This window comes from Leucoraja erinacea, chromosome 38, assembly GCF_028641065.1.
Source record: "Leucoraja erinacea ecotype New England chromosome 38, Leri_hhj_1, whole genome shotgun sequence".
NCBI lineage: Eukaryota > Metazoa > Chordata > Chondrichthyes > Rajiformes > Rajidae > Leucoraja > Leucoraja erinaceus.
In genome coordinates this window covers 4,030,895-4,053,105 of record NC_073414.1, presented here as the reverse complement: position 1 = coordinate 4,053,105, position 22,211 = coordinate 4,030,895, and the positions used below count along the sequence as shown (strand labels likewise).

Here is a 22,211-nt window from a genome sequence, read left to right as displayed (position 1 = left end):
GGCCTTTTTTTCATCCATTTCAGTAACCCGACCCGACCCGACTCGCAGTGTAATCAACGTTGCGGGGGAACAGTTTGTGTTAATAAATTAAAATTCTGAAAATGAGGAGAAGATTTTTACCAAATAACTTTGATTTTTACGAGGATGTTTCCGTAACCGGCTTCCGTCTCCGCACTAGTATCTTTGCTCCGCTACGGGATCTTTGGTGCGGAGACGGAAGCCGGTTACGGAAATGGGGCCGAAAATGACCCATGAATCTGCCCATGACCCTACTACGTCTTTTTCGTCGAGTGGGCGATCTTGCTCGCTGTAGGGTCTTTGGTTGAGGGAGAGCTGAGAAGGGGAGGAGACAGCAAGGGCTACCGGAAATTGGAGAATTCAATGTTTATGCCGCTAGGGTGCAGACTGCCCAAGCGGAATATGAGGTGCTGCTCCTCCAATTTCCGGTGGTGCTCAGTATCTCTCTGTGGCTCAGCACTTCAACTCCCCCTCCCATTCTGAATGCGACCTTTCTGTCATATCTCCGCACAGAACAAGTGCAGCCCAGAGTGCCAGTAGAGAGGTCTGACCTCATGTTGTTGGGGTCCCAAGGATGAAAGAAAAGCAATCACAGAGTGCTTGTAAACTTTAATCTAAACAACAAAGCAACATTAAACAAAACAAAATATATTTAGCAAAATAACTTCCTTGAAAAGCTTATTTTCGGTTTGGTGAGTGGTGTATGTTCCGAGAATTCTAAGTATTAGTTTACTTCAACTCTGTAAGAACTTGGCACGAGGTTAGGGTGTGAGCTGGGCTTGGTGGCTGGTTCCGTCTGATTCTCATCAGCGTCCCAGCTAGTGCCTTTTGGGTTCCTCCAATCCAACTCTCTGCACTTGCACCTTGTGAAGTCCCTGTAGCTTTGTTACCAGCTCTCGAATGAATTCCTGCAAGAAAAGACGGAATTTTTCTTTAGCCCAAGTTCAGAAGTGATAGGAGCAGAATTAGGCCATTCGGCCCATCAAGTCTACTCCGCCACTCAATCCTGGCTGATCTATCTCACCCTCCTAACCCCATTCTCCTGCCCATCTCCCCACAGCCCCTAACACCCGTACTAATCAAGATCATATTAAATCAGAAAAGGCTGGAACTACTCAGCAGCTCAGAGAGGAATCTGTTTGAAGAAAAGGTCCTTGGCTGAAACTCTGGCTGTGATTCCTTGATGTGGGATGTGGGTGACCAACTCAGTGTTTCCACCAAACTTAGATTTCCCGCAACTGCAGATTTTTTTCCCAAGAAATGTTGACTAATAAAAATTATTGGCTTTAGTAATTGTACTTGTGGGGCAGTGGTGCGGCAGTCTTGTGGTGCCAGGGTCCCAGGTTCGATCCTGACCACGGGTGCAAAGTGTGGACTTAGTTATTGTCCTTCTCTTAAGTGTGTATAAGCAGTTTGGATCGTGCTTTGTCATAGACCTTGGTTTTCTCTCTTATCCTGAAGTTAGCTCATGTACTTTGTGTTTTAATTGTATTTTAATTTGAGATGTCCTCGTGTGAAAGTTCCCCCTCCTCCCTTGTATGTTGCAAAGGACACAGAACTATTTATTTTTTTTAAGCCAGCTGCGATCGGACTTCCTTGGATTTAGCCTCATTAATCTGTTCTGGACTGCGTCCAATGATTTTTTTCTTTAGCAAGGGGAATCGACATTGTAGACAACTAAATAAGGAGACTGAGACACTTCTGGTTGGCAACTGGGACAACAACTCTCACTTCCACAACACCTTTAAGGCGCCAGGGATATTCCCGAGGTGGCCTCAAACCGAACACAACTCCGAGCCATACAAGGAATCGGGGACGAGCTTGTTGAAGTCGACACCAGTTTGGCAGTGGAACGGAGGTCCAACTCTGGAACGGGGCAGATGAGAGGCTGGAAGTTGGCAGAGCAGGAGATAAAGGCAAGTTCGGTGGACGGGAGTGGCAGGAAGAGAGTCTGAAGAAGGGTTTCGGCCCGAAACGTTGCCTATTTCCTTCGCTCCATAGATGCTGCTGCACCCACTGAGTTTCTCCAGCATTTTTGCCTACCTTCGATTTTCCAGCATCTGCAGTTCCTTCTTAAACAGAGAGGCGGAACTGTTGGGAGGAATTATTCCAATGTGGGAAGACTGGCGGGTAAGGTTGTCAAAAATGGACAGCTGGGATCAAGTGTATCCCTGGAAGAGTTATGGGAGACTAAGGAGCCTACTTAAGAGGGTGGCACGGTGGCGCAGCGGTAGAGTTGCTGCCTCACAGCGCTAGAGGCCCGGGTTCGATCCTAACTGTGTGTCCTGTCTGTACGGAGTTTGTACGATCTCCCTGTGGGTTTTCTCCGGGAGCTCCGGTTTCCTCCCACACTTCAGTTTTGTAGGTTAATTGGCTTTGGTAAGTTGCAAGATTGTCCCTAGTGTGTGCGGGTTACTGTACGGGGTGATCGCTGGTTGGCGCGGACTTGGTGGGCCGAGTCCCTGGGATTGATTCCTGGGATGTCAGGACTTTCATATGAAGAAAGACTGGATAGACTCGGCTTGTACTCGCTAGAATTTAGAAGATTCAGGGGGGATCTTATAGAAACTTACAAAATTCTTAAGGGGTTGGACAGGCTAGATGCAGGAAGATTGTTCCCGATGTTGGGGAAGTCCAGAACAAGGGGCCACACAGTTTAAGGATAAGGGGGAAATCTTTTAGGACCGAGATGAGAAAAACATTTTTCACACAGAGAAACATAGAAACATAGAAATTAGGTGCAGGAGTAGGCCATTCGGCCCTTCGAGCCTGCACCGCCATTCAATATGATCATGGCTGATCATCCAACTCAGTATCCTGTACCTGCCTTCTCTCCATACCCCCTGATCCCTTTAGCCATAAGGGCCACATCTAACTCCCTCTTAAATATAGCCAATGAACTGGCCTCAACTACCCTCTGTGGCAGAGAGTTCCAGGGATTCACCACTCTCTGTGTGAAAAAAGTTCTTCTCATCTCGGTTTTAAAGGATTTCCCCCTTATCCTTAAGCCGTGACCCCTTGTCCTGGACTTCCCCAACAACGGGAACAATCTTCCTGCATCTAGCCTGTCCAACCCTTTAAGAATTTTGTAAGTTTCTATAAGATCCCCTCTCAATCTCCTAAATTCTAGAGAGTATAAACCAAGTGTATCCAGTCTTTCTTCATAAGACAGTCCTGACATCCCAGGAATCAGTCTGGTGAACCGTCTCTGCACTCCCTCTATGGCAAGAATGTCCTTCCTCAGAGAGTGGTGAGTCTCTGGAATTCTCTGCCACAGAGGGTAGTTGAGGCCACGGTTCATTGGCTATATTTAAGAGGGAGTTAGATGTGGCCCTTGTGGCTAAAGGGACCAGGGGGTATGGAGAGAAGGCAGGGATGGGATACTGAGTTGGATGATCAGCCATGATCATATTGAATGGCGAATGGTGCAGGCTCGAAGGGCCGAATGGCCTCTACTCCTGCACCTATTGTCTATGTTTTTATGTTCCCGCGCCATCTCTCTGAAGTCGAGAGTCGCTTGTTCACGCACCAGTGAAGGTCAGTGAGAACAGGGTGACAGTAAAAGCCTCATCGTTGCAATGTGTGTATACTCACATGTGTATTTTGGCTGCAAGGCGTAAACATGACCTGCAAAATAAAATGTAGCATTTTAGAAATTCAATGAACATTACTCAGTAAACAGGAAGATAGACACAAAATGCTGGAGTAACTCAACTACACAGGCAGCATCTCTGGAAGGAATGGGTGACGTTTCGGGTCGAGATCCTTCCTCAGATTTGTGTCTGTCCTCTCTTTAAACCAACATTTGCAGTTCCTTCCACAATGTTAAGCTCCAGTATCAGTCCTAGATTCCGTGATCTCCATCCCCTTTGTCCTGTTTTCACATCTTACACTTTCTTATCGATGTATCCCCCCCTCTCCCCTGACATCTGTATGAAGAAGGGTCTCGACCCAAAAGGTCACCCATTTATTTCTCTCCCGAGATGCTGCCTGTCCCGCTGAGTTACTCCAGCACTTTGTGACTATCCTCAATGTAAACCAGCATCTGCAGTTCCTTCCTCCACACCAGTCGCTCCCTCTGACACACCTGCAATTTGTTCCCTCGTTCCTCGTCACTCTGTAGTTCCAACAAGTCGTCGATGCTCAGATCCAGCAACGTATCTGCCTGCACAGAGGAAAATAAATTCAGCAAAGCCTCTTTCAAAGCCCCGACCATCGGACCACAGAGTCATAGAGAGATACAGCATTGAAACTGGCCCTTCGGCCCACCTAATCCCTGCCAACCATCCATTTACACGAACCCTCCAATTAACATATTTTATGCTCTCCACATTCCCCATGGATTCTCCCTCTCACCCACACTCAAGGGGCAGTTTTACACGGGCCAATTATCCTTAACGTTTATGGGATGAGAGAGGAAACTGGAGCAGGCACATGGTCAGAGGCAGAACGTGCAAACTCCACACAGATAGGCTTTGAGGCAACGACCATACGGAGGCTGCAACTAGTTCCCAGAATGCGGGAACGCCTGTAGCTATATAGCTATGTAGCTATATTTAAGAGGGAGTTAGATGTGGCCCTTGTGGCTAAAGGGATCAGGGGGTTTGGAGAGAAGGCAGGGATGGGATACTGAGTTGGATGATCAGCCATGATCATATTGAATGGCGGTGCAGGCTCGAAGGGCCGAATGGCCTACTCCTGCACCTATTGTCTATGTTCTATTCTACTTGCTGCGATACTGCACTCCCCCAATATGAATGCAAGAATTCTGATGGTTTGATGGTCCCAATCAGGGGCCACACACTCTTAGAATAAAGGGGAGGTCATTTAACACTGAGGTGAGAAAAAAAAATTTTCACCCAGAGAGTTGTGAATTTGTTGAATTCCCTGCCACTGAGGGCAGTGGAGGCCAAGTCACTGGATGGATTTAAGAGACAGTTAGATAGAGCTCTAGGGGCTAGTGGAGTCAAGGGATATGGGGAGAAGGCAGGCACGGGTTATTGATTGGGGACGATCAGCCGTGATCTCAATGAATGGCGGTGCTGGCTCGAAGGGCCGAATGGCCTCCTCCTGCACCTATTTTCTATGTTTCTATGGGTTTCTAATCTGAAGAAGTGTCCCGTTCCAAAACATCGCCTGTTCATTCCTTCCACCGATGCTGCCTGACCCGCTGAGTTCCTCCAGCACTTTGTGCTTTGCTCAAGACTCCAGCACCTGCAGTTCCTTGTACGTTTGCGTGCTAAGAAAATTCATTGGCCATGTGGGTGAAGATGGATTGATGATAAGGGTTGCTAGATATGCCCCCCCAGAGAGACCCTGTGGCAGCAACGCAGTATAACTGTGGCTAATGGACACCAGATGGGACTTCTGGCTTTGTCATGCTAACATGCTGCCAGATCTTGCACACTATTCCAGTTACACAATAATCGATGCAAGATGACAGCACATCTGCTGCTTGGAACTAGTTGAAACGACAAACAAAGGGGGATTAAGAACAGAAATACTAAAGTAACATTGTGTTCCACTGAGTGGAAACTTGCACTGACACAGAAACAAGGAACTGCAGTTGTTGGTTTGCACAAAAGAACATTCACTGCTCGAGTAGCTCAGCGGGCCAGGCAGCATCTCTGGAGAAGTGTGGGAAGACAACAGACAATAGACAATAGGTGCAGGAGGAGACCATTCGGCCCTTCGAGCCAGCACCGCCATTCAATGTGATCATGGCTGATCATCCCTAATCAGTATTTAAGAAGGCACTGCCCGCATTTGGTCCATATCCCTCCAAACCTGTCCTATCCATGTACCTGTCTAACTATTTCTTAAATGTTGGGAAAGTCCCAGCCTCAACTACCTCGGGCAGTCTGCACCCTAGCGGCATAACGAGATGAGAAGAACTTTTTCGAGATGAGAAGAACTTTTTTCACGCAGAGAGTGGTGAATCTCTGGAACTCTCTGCCACAGAGGGTAGTTGAGGCCAGTTCATTGGCTATATTTAAGAGGGAGTTAGATGTGGCCCTTGTGGCTAAGGGGATCAGGGGGTATGGAGAGAAGGCAGGTACGGGATACTGAGTTGGATGATCAGCCATGATCATATTGAATGGCGGTGCAGGCTCGAAGGGCCGAATGGCCTACTCCTGCACCTAATTTCTATGTTTCTACAAACATTGAATTCTCCAATTTCCGCTAGCCCTTGCTGTCTCCTCCTTTTCTCAGCTCTCCATCAGCCCTCGGGCTCCTCCTTTTCCTTTCTTCCCACCCTGCATCAGTCTGAAGAAGGGTTTCGGCCCGAAACGTTGCCTATTTCCTTCGCTCCATAGATGCTGCTGCACCCGCTGAGTTTCTCCAGCATTTTTGTGTATCCCCAATCAGTACCCCATTCCTGCCTTCTCCCCATATCCCCTGACTCCACTATTTTTAAGAGCCCTATCTAGCTCTCTCTTGAAAGGAACTGCAGATGCTGGTTTAAACCGTATTCAGACACAAAAAGCTGGAGTAACTCAGCGGGACAGGCAGCATCTCTGGAGAAAATGAATGGGTGGCGTTTCAGTTCAAGACCCTTCTTCATCTGTGGAGAACATGGATAGGTAATGTTTCAGACTTGAGTTTGAAGCAGGGTCCAGACCCAAAACGCCACCTATCCATGTTCCCCAGAAATGCTGCCTTACCTGCTGAGTTACCCCAGCTCTTTACGGCTGCTGTTTGTGTGGAGGAACTCAGCGGGTGCAGCAGCATCTATGGAGCGAAGGAAGAAATAGGCAACGTTTCGGTGACAAGTTGTCTTAAGAGCTAGATAGGGCTCTTAAAAATAGCGGAGTCAAGGGATGTGGGGAGAAGGCAGGAACGGGATACTGATTGGGGATGATCAGCCATGAATGGCGGTGCTGGCTCGATGGGCCGAATGGCCTACTCCTGCACCTACTGTCTACTGTCTAGTCAAACACATGTCATTGTAGCATTGACCTTGTGTTAACTTACATAATGACAAATAAAACAGAACTGAACTGAAACTGGTGGGGAGGTCAGTATTGGGCAATAGGAAGCACTTGTTGCAGTCTGCGCCAAATTAAACCCCCCCCCCCCCCCCACCCACCCAAGTCGAGACATTGACTGAGAGTCTGTTCCAATCAGGCATCACAGTGGGTGAGAGGGGTAGAGGTCTGGCCTTGTGTAGACGTGGCCAGTGGACTCTCAACATGGTGAGATTGAGTGAGCAGGGAACACACTGCCATCTCCACATCTGTGTTTAGGTACAGTGGTTAGCTATGGCAATGTCACAGGCGAAGACCTTTTAAGGCAGGCCACTGTGGGAAGCCGGGGTTAGTCCTTGTATGGTGAGGAGCTGAGCTGGAATGAGCAGGAGCGGAGAGAGCATTTGGCAGCCGAGTGTGTACGTTGCACATCAGACCCAACGACACAAAGGAGAGAAACTGCAGCTAACGGCTCATACACACACACACACGAGAAAAAAAGACACGGCGTGCTGGAGTAACTGGGGAAGCAACACGTTGGTACTCTCCCGGCAAGCAGGCCTGGCTAGCCTGCTGTAAACTGCGGACTCACATTCTGTAGTTTAAGGAACACCGAGAATGAATGGGGGGGACCCGTTGAGGTGCTGCCGAGAACTAAGAGGGGCCCGGCTGCCTGAGTGGTCTTAGAGTGAGAATACACACTGTCCAAGGGCATCCTAGGGGATTTCCCCGGGAACGTTGGATGGGTGGAATATATCCATAACAAGGATGGTGATGTAGTTATTTGAAAATTGAGCGATTGGGCAATTTGGTGATTTTGTATTAGGGTGACATTAGACAATGGACAATAGACAATAGGTGCAGGAGTAGGCCATTCGGCCCTTCGATCCAGCACCGCCATTCAATGGCTGATCATCCCCAATCAGTACCCCGTTCCTGCCTTCTCCCCATATCCCCTGACTCCGCTATTTTTAAGAGACCTATCTAGCTCTCTCTTGAAAACATCCAGAGAACCTGCCTCCACCGCCCTCTGAGGCAGAGAATTCCACAGACTCACCACTTTCTGTGAGAAAAAGTGTTTCCTCGTCTCCGTTCTAAATGGCTTACTCCTTATTCTTAAACTGTGTGTGTGGCCCCTGGTTCTGGACTCCCCCAACATCGGGAACATGTTTCCTGCCTCCAGCATGTCCAAACCCTTAACAATTTTATATGTTTCAATGAGATCACCTCTCATCCTTCTAAACGCCAGAGTGTAAGAGCACCTGTAGTCAGGATCGAACCCGGATCTCTGGCGCTGGGAGGCAGTAGCTTTACTGTCGTGATCTAATTTACAAAAATATAGAAATTGAAGCACCTTGACTTATTGAAGGATACAGCATGGGAACAGGCCCTTCAGCCCACCAAGTCCATGCCGACCATCGATCACCCATTCACACACCAGTTCTGAAACCCACGTGGTCACAGGGAGAACGTGCAAACTCCACACACACAGACACCACCTCACAGCGCCAGAGACCCTGGTTCGATCCTGACTACGGGTGCTGTCTGTACGGGTTTGTACATTCTCACTGGGACCTGCGTGGGTTTTCTCCGGGTGCTCCGGTTTCCTCCCACATCCCAAAGACGTGCGGGTTTGTAGGTTAATTGGCTTTGGTGAAACATTTTGTAAATTGTCCCCGGTGTGTGCAGGTTGGTGCTAGCGTACGGGGATCGCTGGTCGGCACGGACTCGGTGGGCCGAAGGGCCTGTTTCCATGCTGTATCTCTAAACTAAACTGAACATCTACCTATTAAAACCCCCCTCACCTGTCTTGATCTATGACCTGCCATGCTTTGTCCCGCCCCATCTCTCTTCCAGTCTCCCCCCCACCCTTCGCCATCCCTACAATCAAACTGTTGAAGGGTCTCATCCCGAAACTTCACCTATCCATGTTCTCCAGGGATGCTGCCTGGCCCGCTGAGTTACTCCAGTACTAGGTTTCAGCCCGAAACGTTGCCTATTTCCCTCGCTCCATAGATGCTGCTGCACCCGCTGAGTTACTCCAGTACTAGGTTTCAGCCCGAAACGTTGCCTATTTCCTTCGCTCCATAGATGCTGCTGCACCCGCTGAGTTACTCCAGTACTTTGTGCCTTTCCCCGATGATCCAGCCTCTGCAAGTTCCTCGTTTCTACTCCCTCGCCTCTCTAGAAGTCCACGCTAGCTCCGACCACAACGCGCTCTCTGTTCTCTGTTCTCTGACGACTCGCTGTTGAAACATGAGATGACCCGTCGCTGGCCTTGACACCCGGCGGCTTAAAGAGTGTGGATCACAAACAAAGCCCAGGGCCGGGACCTTGCATCGCTGCAACCCCCGTGGGACATTGAGGGAAGCAAACGTGGTGAATGTCCTTGACTTGCCAACATCTCCCACAGTGGTCACAGCCCGCCGCTCAGCACTAGTGCTGACTCCAGGGTCCAGCGGCGATGTCAATTTCACTCACTGAAGAAGGGTTTCGGCCCGAAACGTTGCCTATCTCCTTCGCTCCACAGATGCTGCTGCACCCGCTGAGTTTCTCCAGCATTTTTGTCTAACCTTAAATAAAGTTCTATCGTAATGTATCGCGCTGTCCCTTCAAGTTTCGGAAATAGCAGAGTCAGTGAGTCAAGAGTTATAGAATATCCGGCCGTCGCTAATTAAGTCCTTAAGTTCTGGGAGCAGAAATAGCAGAAGCGTCCACGTGGCGGGCCTGGAAACTAGAAGTATCCCGAGCTAATTCTGCTACCACCATCATAGAAATATAGACAATAGGTGCAGGAGTAGGCCATTCGGCCCTTCCAGCCTGCACCGCCATTCAATATGATCATGGCTGATCATCCAACTCAGTATCCCATCCCTGCCTTCTCTCCATACCCCCTGATCCCTTTAGCCACAAGGGCCACATCTAACTCCCTCTTAAATATAGCCAATGAACTGTGTGGCCTCAACTACCTTCTGTGGCAGAGAATTCCACACATTCACCACTCTCTGTGTGAAAAATGTTTTTCTCATCTCGGTCTTAAAAGATTTCCCCCTTATCCTTAAACTGTGTGGCCCCTTGTTCTGGACTTCCCCAACATCGGGAACAATCTTCCTGCATCTAGCCTGTCCAACCCCTTAAGAATTTTGTAAGTTTGTAAGATCTCCGCCTCAATCTTCTAAATTCTAGCGAAATTCTAGCATCTATTGCAACAACTGACAGCTCCCACTGATTGTCGCCGGAAGCTTGTGTCCATATCAGGACAGAAGATGGCAGCGAGGCCAACATTTGTAACAAGATTTGTAACACGGATAGAAGAAGAAGGAGCAGAAATAGGCCATTCGGCCCATCTATCGACTTCTATCTAATTCATATAAGTTCTAAGAGCAGAATAAGGCCATTCGGCCCACCAGGGCTACTCCGCCATTCAATCGTGGCTGATCTATCTTCCCCTCTCAACCCCATTCTCCTGCCTTCTCCCCATAACCCCTGACACCCGTACCAATTAAGAATCTCCACCATAAAAACATCCATTGACTAGGCACAGAATGCCGGAGTAACTCAGTGAGACAGGCAGCATCTCTGGAGAGAAGGAATGGGTGATGTTTGTAGTGGAGACCCTTCTTCAGACTAGAGTCAGGGGAGAGGGAAACAGGAGATATGGACGGGGATGGTATGGAACGAATGAAAGATATGCATCTCTGCATATATTTACAACACAGATGCTGCCTGTCCCGCTGAGTTACTCCAGCATTTTGTGCCTAACGTTGGTTTAATGCAGCATCTTCAGTTCCTTCCTGCACTGTGCATCTATCCGATCTTTTCGGAAACAGATCGGAAGCCAACCTTCTTCCATCTGCTTTCATTTCCATCAGTTCCCAAAGAAAGATAGGATCGATGCACCAAGTGCTCCAAGGGTCAGAGGCCTCTCTCCCAAGGGGAATATTGGAAAATCTGCCAATCTATTTGCCTGATGTTAGCTCATGTCCACGGCAACAAAACCCCCTCTCTAACACCGGGAAGCACAGGGTGATGGAGATTTAATTACAGACAATGTGCATGCTTTACCCATTCATTGATCTGCCCACTGTAGCGGCAGTTCTCAGGAGGGTTTAGATGGGGATGGGGGAGAGCACACAACACACAAATCTGTACGTCTTTGGAAAGTGGGAGGAAACCAGAGCACCAGGAGAAATCCTGCGCGGTCGCAAGAAGAGCGTGCAAACTCTGCACAGACAGCACCCGTAGTCAGGATCGATCCTGGGTCAAGTCAAACTCAAGCACAACAGATAGGGCAAAGGGGAAGACACAGAGTGCAGAATATAGTTCTCGGCATTGTAGCACATCAGTTCCAGAGACAAAGTCCAATGTCCACAGTATTGCCCAATACAAGTCAGGACATACTGACCTGACCCCAAGGAGTCTCCTTGTGAAAGGCGCTATAGAAATGCAAGCCTTTCATTCATCAAGGTCAAAGAGGGAAAGCTAACCTTGGTGCTTAAGATCACATGTCTTAAGGTCATAAGTGATAGGAGCAGAATTAGGCCATTCGGCCCATCAAGTCTACTCCGCCATTCAATCATGGCTGATCTATCTCCCCCTCCTAACCCAATTCTCCTGCCTTCTCCCCAGACACCCCTTTGTTAAAGCGTTTGTTAAAAAAACGATCAGAAAAATCAGTGAACCAATATCTAGCCTATTAACAAAGTGGGAAGCAAGATAGATTGGAATCATGGAGCTTTCCGATAAGCATGGAAACAGGCCCTTCGGCCCATCTTGCCCATGCCGACCAAGCTGGCACAATGGGCTAGTCCCACACTAAACACCGCCTGCCCGTATATCTGACCAAAATTTCCTTGAAGAAGGTTGCTTAAACAGGTATTTTTATCTCACAATCTGGCGTCATCTCACTGATCCATGCAGAACAGCAAAGGACATGTCCAACAGGTTTAAGGGTAATTGGAGAATGTAACATTTCTCCTATATTAGGTGACTACAAAACCCTTCTCCTCTCCCCCTCCATCTTCCCTCACCCTTCCCCTGTTCCCCACCTGGACTGACACCCATTTTCTCCCCCCACCCCCCCCTACATAGACTTTATTTCGCCTTCCATCACAGTGAGGAATGTGTAGGAGTCACTGTAGTGGATGTTCATGTTAAAATGTGTTTTTGAGTGATCTGTTGCTTTTAGTTGTATGACTGACCTGGCCAGTGAAAATTCCTCGCATGCTGCAAAACATATTCTGATTCTGATTCTTATTCCTTCCTCCAGCTTCACAATTGGCATCTCTCCAATCCTTTTGTCTCACTCCTTTTTTTCTTTTTATCTCCAGTGCGGCCCCTATATACCATCAGCCTATCAGAAATTCTCACTCACTTGGACCAATCTCTTACCTGTCTAGGAAGGAACTGCAGATGCTGGTTTATACCGAGTCTGAAGAAGGGTTCTGGCTCGAAAAGTCACCCGTCCTTTTTCTCCACAGATGCTGACTGACCCGCTGAGTTACTCTGGCACTTTGTGTCTATCTTCAGTATCTAACAGCATCTGCAGTTCATTTATCCAATCAATCCAAGTCAATGGATATTGTTAAGGCGGAGATTAATAGATGGTTGATTAGTGCGGGTGTCAGGGGTTATGGGGAGAAGGCTGGAGAATGGGGTTGAGAGGGAGAGATAGATCAGCCATGATTTTGAATGGCAGAATAGACTTCAAGGGCCGAATGGCCTAATTGGGTTCCTATAACATTTGAACGTAGGAATAAATAAATCTATTCTGTATTTATTTAGGCAATAGACAATAGGTGCAGGAGTAGGCCATTCGGCCCTTTGGGCCAGCACCACCATTCAATGTGATCATGGCTGATCATCCCCAATCAGTACCCCGTTCCTGCCTTCTCCCCATATCCCCTGACTCCGCTATTTTTAAGAGCCCTATCTGGCTCTCTCTTGAAAGCATCCAGAGAACCAGCCTCCACCGCCCTCTGAGGCAGAGAATTCCACAGACTCACCACTCTCTGTGAGAAAAAGTGTTTCCTCGTCTCCGTTCTAAATGGTTTACCCCTTATTCTTAAACTGTGTGGCCCCTGGTTCTGGACTCCCCCAACATCGGGAACATGTTTCCTGCCTCTAGCGTGTCCAAACCCTTAACAATCTTAAATGTTTCAATGTTTTATGTCTACTATGTTCTGTTGTGCTGAAGCAAAGCAAGAATTTCATTGTCCTATCTGGGACACATGACAATAAACTCACTTGAATCTTGAATGAATTGATGAACAAGCCAGTCTTTGTCTTGCCCCACATCTCCCCTACTCCCCCCCCCCCCCCCCCCCCCCCCCCCCCCCCCCCCCTCCCCTTAGATGTGGCCCTTGTGGCTAAAGGGATCAGGGGGTATGGAGAGAAGGCAGGTACAGGATATTGAGTTGGATGATCAGCCATGATCATATTGAATGGCAGTGCAGGCTCGAAGGGCCAAATGGCCTACTCCTGCACCTATTTTCTATGTTTCTATGTTTCTCCCCTCCAACAGTCATCTGAAGTAGGGACCCAAACCCGAAACATCACCTCTCCATGTTCTCCAGAGATGCTGCCTGACAGGCTGAGTTACTCCAGTACTCGGTGTCTTTTTTTTTGTGTAAAGCAGCATCTGCAGTTCGTTTTACAGCTGTGAAGCCTCCCACAGGGGCTGTGCCTGTCTGCAGAAATGACTGGGACGGGCCGGTGTTATTTAATGACACCCCCATCACTTTGACTGCTGGCTTCCAGTTCGCAAACATCACTGACTGCAAAGGTTAATGGTGATAAGATAGGCATGTCAACTGCGGCAGAGGTCGCTCTGAATTTTTCCCACGCATTTGAGCAGAGATTCCGGGTGTGGTTCAACGATGAATTGAACTGAAAGAACAAGATTCACAATGTGTGCAGGAAGGAATGAAAGTGCTGGTTTCAACCAAAGAAAGGCACAGAAAGGGATGTGGAACAATGAATTAATCGCAGAGGAGGGGGGGGGAGACATCACCCATTCCTTCTCTGCAGAGATGCTGCCTGTCTCGCTGAGTTACTCCAGCACTTTGTCAAGATTCAAGATTCAAGAGAGTTTATTGTCATGTGTCCCTGATAGGACAATGAAATTCTTGCTTTGCTTCAGCACACAGAACATAGTAGGCATTTACTACAAAACAGATCAGTGTGTCCATATACCATTATGAATCTCTGGAACTCTCTGCCACAGAGGGTAGTTGAGGCCACAGTTCATTGGCTATATTTAAGAGGGAGTTAGACGTGGCCCTTGTGGCCAAGGGGATCAGAGGGTATGGAGAGAAGGCAGGTACGGGATACTGAGTTGGATGATCAGCCATGATCATATTGAATGGCGGTGCAGGCTCGAAGGGCCGAATGGCCTACTCCTGCACCTAATTTCTATGTTTCTATTATATAAATATATACACACATGAATAAATAAACTGATAAAAGTGCAAATAACAGATAATGGGCTATTAATGTTCAGACTTTTGTCCGAGCCAGGTTTAATAGCCTGATGGCTGTGGGGAAGTAGCTATTCCTGAACCTGGACGTTGCAGTCTTCAGGCTCCTGTACCTTCTACCTGCAGGGAGATGAGAGTGTGGCCAGGATGGTGTGGGTCTTTGATGATACTGCCAGCCTTTTTGAGGCAGCGACTGCGATAGATCCCCTCGATGGAAGGGAGGTCAGAGCCGATGATGGACTGGGCAGTGTTTACTACTTTTTGGAGTCTTTTCCCCCTTTGTGTCTACCAACATCTGCAGTTCCTTCCTGAGCAGTTCAACCCTTACAGCTTTAAATAAACAAGCATGTCCCACTAGACTAAAACTTGTTTACAAACATTCACAGCCTCTTTGGTCCAGTTTGGGAATGGTTTTGAGGGAAATGGGCCAAATTCAAACAAATGGGACTCACACAGTCAGCCTGAGTAGCTCCAAATTATTCCCAATCTCAATTGACTGCCTAATTAGGACAAGAAGTACCTTGGATATTTTTCTGTAGGAAGGAACTGCAGATGCTGCTTTAAACCAAAGACCCGACCTACAATTTTGGAGAATTCCTTTCCTCCAGAGATGCTGTCTGAGCCGCTGAGCTTTTTGTGCCTATCTTTAGATATTTTGCAACTCGCTAAGTCCAGTGGAATCACGTTCATCCAGAGTTCTTACCCAAACAAACCTCCCCGAGGTGATTAAATGTTTAAGAAGGAACTGCAGATGCGGGAAAATCAAAGGTAACACAAAAATGCTGGAGAAACTCAGCGGGTGCAGCAGCATCTACGGAGCGAAGGAAATAGGCAACGTTTCGGGCCGAAACCCTTCTTCAGCCCATTGATCCAACTCAGCCAAGCGGAGGTGCCCATAGACTCTGTGTGTTGGAAGGAACAGCAGATGCGGGTTTAAACCAAAGATAGACACAAAAAGCTGGAGTGACCTAGCTGGTCAGGCAGCATCTCTGGAGAAAAGGAATAGGTGACGTTTTGGGTCAGAATTCTCTGCCCATAGTCTCTGTTGTTCTATTGCGTCTAGTGGCATTGGTTTGGCCAAACCATTGCACACAAATTCGTCAAGAGACCCATCAGTGCAGAACTGGTCCCAAAGTTTCAAGTTCCTAGGAATAAATATCAACATCACCACCAATATCCTGGACCAGTCGCATTGAAGCTATGACACCTCTACTTACTTAGAAGGCTTAAGACGTTCGGCATATCCCCAACAACTCCCACCAACCTCTACAGATGTGCCATCTCATCAGCATGGTTTGGGGATAGCTCCCTCAGAGTAGAGTTGCTGCCTTACAGCTCCAGAGACCTGGGTTCAATCCCGACTAGGGGTGTTGTCTGTATGGAGTTTGTACATTCTCACTATGTCTGCGTGGGTTTTCTCCGGGCGCTCCGGTTTCCCCCCACATCCCAAAGACGTGCAGGTTTGTATGTTAATTGACTTGGGTAAAAATAATAAATTGTCCTTAGTGTGTGTAGGATAGGATCGCTGGTCGGTGTGGACTCGGTGGGCCAAAGGGCCTGTTTCCGCGCTGTATCTCTAAAAGCTAAACTAAACGAGCGAGCGGGCAAGATCATCTCTGACCCCTCTCACCCTGACCACAAACTCTTTGAATCACTTCCCTCTGGAAGGCGACTCCGGACTGTCAAAGCTGCCACAGCCAGACATAAAAACAGTTTTTATCCACGAGTAGTGGCTCTACTCAACAGCCAAAAATCTGTAGCCTCCCATTGATCTGGTATTTTGTTGGTTCACATGCTTGATCAATGGTGTTTTATCATTAATGTTTTATTATTATTAATGTTTAGTGTTTTCTAAGTCATTCGTAACTGTCACTTGTGGGGATGGAGCACCAAGGCAAATTCCTTGTATGTGAATACTTGGCAAATAAACGTACTTACTTAAACTGAAGGGGGGGTCACCACTCAAAACGTTGCCTATCCATGCTCTCCAGAGATGCTGCCTGACCCCGCTGAGTTACTCCAGCACTTTGTGTCGTAAGGTGGAACAGACAAGTTTGGGAGTAATTTAGGCACAGGTGAGGCTTCAGCAGCAGGTGAGTAGAATCAAAATGCTGTACAATTTGTACACAAGTTAAAAAGAACAAGTTATCCTCTCTCCTGGAGCGTCCAGTTCCCAAAACCCAGACCGTCAGAATCATTCGCCCACTGAATCCGGTACACCTGCCCAACTCAGCCAGACTGATAAAGTAACCACAAAAAGTGCTAGACTAACTCAGCAGGTCGGGCAACATCTCTGGAGAACATTGATATGTGGTGTTTCAAGTTGCACTTTTCTCTGTACTATTTGAGGTGGGAGGAAGAAGGATTTCGACCCAAGACATCGCCTATCCATGTTCTCCAGACCGGCCGAGATGCTCCAGCACTTTGGGTCTTTTTTTTTGTAAACCAGCATCTGCAGTTGCTTGTTTCCTCGCCAGTCGGACTCCTGCCGTTGCTTTTGTACCAAGTTGCTCTTGAATCTCACAACCCGTCAGGAGTCTGTTCCAACCCAGGCCAGGACCTTGTCCACACTTCTTCTCACTTCCCCAGTCGATGGCGTCCATTATGGCCGATTCTAACGCCCCCAACAATCTCCTCTTCACCACTCTGCAGGTGGAGGGTGCATGGAGCGAGGTAATGGTGGCTGGACCCAAAACAGCATTTGAAGGTCATTTGGAGAGATACATGGATAGGAAAGGTTTAGAGGGATATGGGGCAAACGTGGGCAGGTAGGTCTAGTGTAGATGAGGCATCTTGGTCAGCTAGTCCATGTTATATATATCACAAGGAGATGTCTCAGATGTATTAGGGCATCCTCACGTACTGTCACCTGTGTAGAAGGACCTTCAAACCCCGATACACTCGTTAACATTCACAAGGTCTTATCCGAGACTAAGTTTATGTTTATTATCGAGGTCCCGTGAACAGCTTTGTTCTGCATGACAATAGACAATAGACAATAGGTGCAGGAGTAGGCCATTCAGCCCTTCGAGCCTGCACCGCCATTCAATGTGATCATGGCTGATCATCCAACTCAGTATCCTGTACCTGCCTTCTCTCCATACCCCCTGATCCCTTTAGCCACAAGGGCCACATCTAACTCCCTCTTAAATAAAGCCAATGAACTGTGTGGCCTCAACTACCTACTGTGGCAGAGAATTCCACAGATTCACCACTCTCTGTGTGAAAAATGTTTTTCTCATCTCAGCAGCATCTGTGGATGGTATGGACAGGGGATAGAAACATAAAAACTAGGTGCAGGAGGAGTGCCCAATGCTACCCCTTGCTATCCCATCAGATCGGATAATACCACACATAAATACAATCAAGTCAAACTCAAGTCCAACAGGTGGAGCAAAGGGAAAGATACAGAGTGCAGAATATAGTTCTCAGCATTGTAGCGCATCAGTTCCACAGACAAAGTCCAATGTCCACAATGGGGTAGAGGTGAATCGGACAGTGCCCCAGCTTATGGAAGTACCGTTCAGAAGCCTGATAACAGAGGGGAAGAAGCTGTTCCTGAGTCTGGTGGTGCGAGCTTTCAAGCTTCTGTACCTTCTGCCGGACGGGAGCGGGGAGAGGCTGGAACGACCGAGGTGGGACAGGGACAAGTCTTTGACATAGAAACATAGAAATTAGGTGCAGGAGTAGGCCATTCGGCCCTTCGAGCCTGCACCGCCATTCAATATGATCATGGCTGATCATCCAACTCAGTATCCCGTACCTGCCTTCTCTCCATACCCCCTGATCCCTTTAGCCACAAGGGCCACATCTAACTCCCTCTTAAATATAGCCAATGAACTGGCCTCAACTACCCTCTGTGGCAGAGAGTTCCAGAGATTCACCACTCTCTGTGTGAAAAAAAAGTTCTTCTCATCTCGGTTTTAAAGGATTTCCCCCTTATCCTTAAGCTGTGACCCCTTGTCCTGGACTTCCCCAACATCGGGAGCAATCTTCCTGCATCTAGCCTGTCCAACCCCTTAAGAATTTTGTAAGTTTCTATAAGATCCCCTCTCAATCTCCTAAATTCTAGAGAGTATAAACCAAGTCTATCCAGTCTTTCTTCATAAGACAGTCCTGACATCCCACGATGTTGTGACGATGTTGGCGCTGTTGGTTGCTTTCCCTAAGGCAGCGTGAAGTGTAGATGGAGTCGATGGTGGGGGAGTTTGGTCTGTACGATGGACTGGGCTACATCTACAACTCTCTGTAATTTCTTGGACAGAGCTGTTCCCAAACCAAGCTATGATGTAAGCAGACAGTGTGGCACATCTGTGGAAGCTTATAAGAGTTATTGGAGTCATGCCTCAGGACGTAATGAACACAAACAACCATATGCTCACACAAGTCAAACCAGATCGATGTTTTTCATTGTAATCTGCCCCAGGGTCTGAAGAAGGGTCCCGACCCGAAAAGTCATTCATTTATTTTTCTCCAGAGATGCTGCCTGACCCACTGAGTTACTCCTACACTTTGTGTCTATCCCAGGGTCCTAACACAGTGTCATTTGTTGCTGGAGAACATGCCACCGCCCCAGGGAGAATAATTCCAACATTAAGTGATAGTCCGTGTAGGAAGGAACTGCAGATGCTGGTTTAAATTGAAGGTAGACACAAAATGCTGGAGTAACTCAGCGGGACAGGCAGCATCTCCGGAGAGGAGTAATGGGTGACATTTCGGGTCGAGACCCTTCTTCGGATTGGTTAAGTGAGAAAATGCACGAGATAACGCAGGGCGAAAACTGGCTTCAAATCGCTTTCGTGCCAAGTTGCCCGAGGGAACCTCACGTCAAATCATCCAGAGACCGCTCCATGCCAGGAAACACTTGTCCACACTTCACCACCGCCCCCAGTCAAAGGTGCCCATTCTGACTGAAGGTTCAATTCTAATGCAACTCTGCTTGGGTACATGGAACCAGCTGCAGGAACCTGGGTCACTCCGGGATCAGGACGGAGAGGGAGAGAGGGTGGGGGGTCCCACTGGGGTTAGGACCAGGTGGTTGGGAGAGGGAAGGGGAGAGGGGGGGGAAAGGGGAGAGGGGGGAGGGGGGGAATGGGAAGAGGGGGGAAGGGGAGTGCGGGAAGGGGAGAGGGGGAGAGGGGATGGGGAAGAGGGGGGAGAAGGGGAGAGGGGAAGGGGGGGTAGAGGGGGGAGAGAGGGTGGAGGGAGGGAGAGAGGGGAGGGGAGAGGGGAGGGGAGAGGGATGGAGAGAGGGGGGAAGGGAGGAAGAGAGGGAGAGAGGGGGATTGGGGGAGAAAGGAAGAGAGGGGGGAAGGGGGAGGAGGGGGGGAAGGAGAGAGGGGGAGGGGGAGAGGGGGGAGGGGAGAGGGAGGGGGATAAGGGGGAGGAGTAGAGGGGGGAAGGGGCTGAGGGGAAGAGAGGGAATGGAAGAGGGGGGAAGAGGAGAGGGGGAGAGGGGAGAGGGGGAGGGGAGGAGGGGAGAGGAGGGGGGAAGAAGGGGACGGGGAAGAGGGGAAAAGGGGGAGAGGGAAAAGAGAGGAGGGAGGAGGGGAATAGGGGGGGGAGGGGAGGGAGGGGAGGAGGGGGAAGAGAGGGGGGAGAGGGGAGAGGGGGGAGAGGGGGACGGGGAGGGAGGGGGAAGGGGGAGGGAAGGGGGGAGAGGGGGAGGGGGGAGAGGGGGTTGGGGGGGAGGGGAGAGGAAAGGGGGGGGGGGGGGGGGGGAGGGGGGAGATGGAGGGAGAGGGGGGGGGGAGAAGGAGAGGGGGGAAGGGGGAGAGGGGGAGAGGGGGGAAAGGGAGAAGGGGGGAGGGGCTGGAGGGGAGGAGGGAAGAAGGGGGGAGAAGGGGGAAATAAGGGGAGTGGGGTCCCTCTCCATCCGCAGGTTTGGGATGTGGGGTGTGGGGGGAAAATTCCTAATCCGGCAACGTCCTAATCCGCGTCTCATCGTAGGATCAGTCTCGGTCCACACCGGTCCGGTCCTCACCTGCGTACCCCCCGTACAGATCGCCCGCAGCCGCTCCTCCATCCAGCGCTCCACCTCGAGTCTCCGCATGCTGCAGCTCCCGTCGTCTCGTAGCGCGCTGTTACCCGGGCCTGGCGCCGCTGCAGAGCAGCCCCGCCCTGGCTCACGGGGACTGTGGCCGCTTCCTGGCCACCCGCTCCTCCGCCTCTTCCCCTCTCCTCTCCTCCTCCCTGCAGCTCCCTCCTCCTCTCCCCTCCTCCTCTCTCCTCTCCTCTCCTCTCTCCCTCTCCTCTCCTCTTCCTCTCCTCTTCCTCCCTCTCCTGCCTCTCTTCCTCCCCTTCTCCTCCTCTCCCCTCTCCTCCTCCCCCTCTCCTCCCTCTCTCCTCCCTCTCTCCTCTTCCCCTCCTTCCTTCTCCTCTCTTCCCCCTCCTCTCCCTCTTCCCTCTCTTCTCCCTCTTCCCCTCCCCTCTCCTCCCTCCTCTCCCCCTCTCTCCCTCTCCTCTCTCTCTCCTCCTCTCGCTCCTCTCTTCTTTCCTCTTCTCTCTTCTCTCCTCCTCTCCGCTCCTATGTTTTCCCCCTCCTCCTCTCCTCTCCTCTCCGCACTAACGATGCTCCTCTCCTCTCCTCTCCTCTCCCCACTAACTCTCTGTGGCTCTGCCCCCTGGTGCTGACGCCCGCCCCTCGCCACTGAGACTGACACTTTGTGGAAGGAACCACAGATGTTGAGTTTATAGACATACACAAATCTGAAGAAGGGTCTCGACCCGAAACGTCACCCATTCCTTCCCCTGAGAGATGCTGCCTGTCCCGCTTTTTGTGTGTGTCTCTTCAGACACTTAAACACACAGACACACTGTCCACTAAAGATAAACACAAAATGCTGGAGTCACTGGGACAGGCAGCATCTCTGGAGAGACGGAATTTACCGAATAGTGAAAGGCTTGGATAGAGTGGATGTGGAGAGGATGTTTCCACTAGTGGGAGAGTCTAGGGCCAGAGGGCACAGCCTCAGAATAAAAGGACGTTCCTTCAGGGAAATGAAGAGGAATTTCTTTAGAGTCGGTTCCCAGACTGATTCCTGGGATGTCAGGACTGTCTTATGAAGAAAGACTGGATAGACTTGGTTTATACTCTCTAGAATTTAGAAGATTGAGAGGGGATCTTATAGAAACTTACAAAATTCTTAAGGGGGTGGACAGGCTAGATGCAGGAAGAGTGTTCCCGATGTTAGGGAAGTCCAGGACAAGGGGTCACAGCTTAAGGATAAGGGGGAAATCCTTTAAAACCGAGATGAGAAGAACTTTTTTCACACAGAGAGTGGTGAATCTCTGGAACTCTCTGCCACAGAGGGTAGTTGAGGCCACAGTTCATTGGCTATATTTAAGAGGGAGTTAGATGTGGCCCTTGGGGCTAAGGGGATCAGGGGGTATGGAGAGAAGGCAGGTTCGGGATACTGAGTTAGATGATCAGCCATGATCATATTGAATGGCGGTGCAGGCTCGAAGGGCCGAATGGCCTGCTCCTGCACCTAATTTCTATGTTTCTATGTTTCTATGTTTAGTCAGAGGTTGGTGAATCTGTGGAATTCTTTGCCACAGAAGGCTGTGGAGGCCAAGTCTATGGATATTTTTTAAGACAGATTTAGATACTTGATGAGTGTGGGTGTCAGGGGTTATGGGGGGAAGGCAGGAGAATGGGGTTGAGAGGGAAAGATAGATCGGCCATGATTGAATGGTGGAGTAGACCTGATGGGCCGAATGGCCTCATTCTGCTCCCATCCCTTAT

At 49.3% G+C, this 22,211-nt stretch overlaps 1 protein-coding gene across 1 annotated transcript; it reads right to left on the bottom strand.

Moving 5' to 3' along the window:
* Positions 1-612: 612 nt before the first annotated feature.
* On the bottom strand, positions 613-20,639 carry LOC129714054 (uncharacterized; the record flags this gene model as incomplete). Its single annotated transcript, XM_055663512.1, is given in 7 exon segments — positions 613-926; positions 3,613-3,645; positions 4,106-4,183; positions 12,188-12,324; positions 16,968-17,110; positions 20,448-20,584; positions 20,586-20,639. Coding segments are annotated over 7 exon segments (672 nt in total), but the record flags the coding sequence as incomplete, so codon positions are not given.
* Between the last annotated feature and the right edge of the window lie 1,572 nt (positions 20,640-22,211).